Source organism: Lottia gigantea (genome assembly GCF_000327385.1).
Source record: "Lottia gigantea unplaced genomic scaffold LOTGIsca_441, whole genome shotgun sequence".
Lineage (NCBI taxonomy): Eukaryota > Metazoa > Mollusca > Gastropoda > Lottiidae > Lottia > Lottia gigantea.
The window spans coordinates 41,048-41,809 of NW_008709543.1; the positions used below are offsets into that span (position 1 = coordinate 41,048).

Below are 762 nucleotides of genomic sequence, written 5' to 3' on the forward strand. Positions count from 1 at the left end.
ATCACCGCCCTCGCCAAGTCTGTTCTAGACGAAAACTTCGTACACGCACCTGCAATAAAGAAATACCTAATTCTTACAAATTATTCGCAGGTTATACTATAGTCGGCATTGTAGATGAACTATCAGCATTATAAGATTAGCTGTTGTCGACATTAATAGATAAGCTGTTGTCGACATTATAAGATTAGCTGTTGTCGACATTAATGGATTAGATGTTGTCGACATTATAAGATTAGATGTTGTCGACATTAATGGATTAGATGTTGTCGACATTAATAGATAAGCTGTTGTCGACATTAATAGATAAGCTGTTGTCGACATTATAAGATTAGCTGTTGTCGACATTAATGGATTAGATGTTGTCGACATTATAAGATTAGATGTTGTCGACATTAATGGATTAGATGTTGTCGACATTAATGGATTAGATGTTGTCGACATTAATGGATTAGATGTTGTCGACATTAATGGATTAGATGTTGCCGACATTAATGGATTAGATGTTGTCGACATTAATGGATTAGATGTTGCCGACATTAATGGATTAGATGTTGTCGACATTAATGGATTAGATGTTGCCGACATTAATGGATTAGATGTTGTCGACATTAATGGATGAGATGTTGTCGACATTAATGGATTAGATGTTGTCGATATTATGAGATAAGCTGTTGATGACATTAATAATAATAGAAGATAGCTTGCCAGGCAAGGTAACATACGCCCACTACCAGCTGTCAGACATGATAACAAAATCTTTAG

At 35.2% G+C, this 762-nt stretch overlaps 1 protein-coding gene across 1 annotated transcript; it reads right to left on the reverse strand.

The window, feature by feature from the left end:
* Positions 1–96: 96 nt before the first annotated feature.
* On the reverse strand, positions 97–561 carry LOTGIDRAFT_145803 (hypothetical protein; the record flags this gene model as incomplete). The annotated part of the gene is made up of 1 exon (XM_009060828.1): positions 97–561. The coding sequence occupies one exon, from the start codon at positions 559–561 to the stop codon at positions 97–99; it is 465 nt and encodes a 154-aa protein (XP_009059076.1).
* Between the last annotated feature and the right edge of the window lie 201 nt (positions 562–762).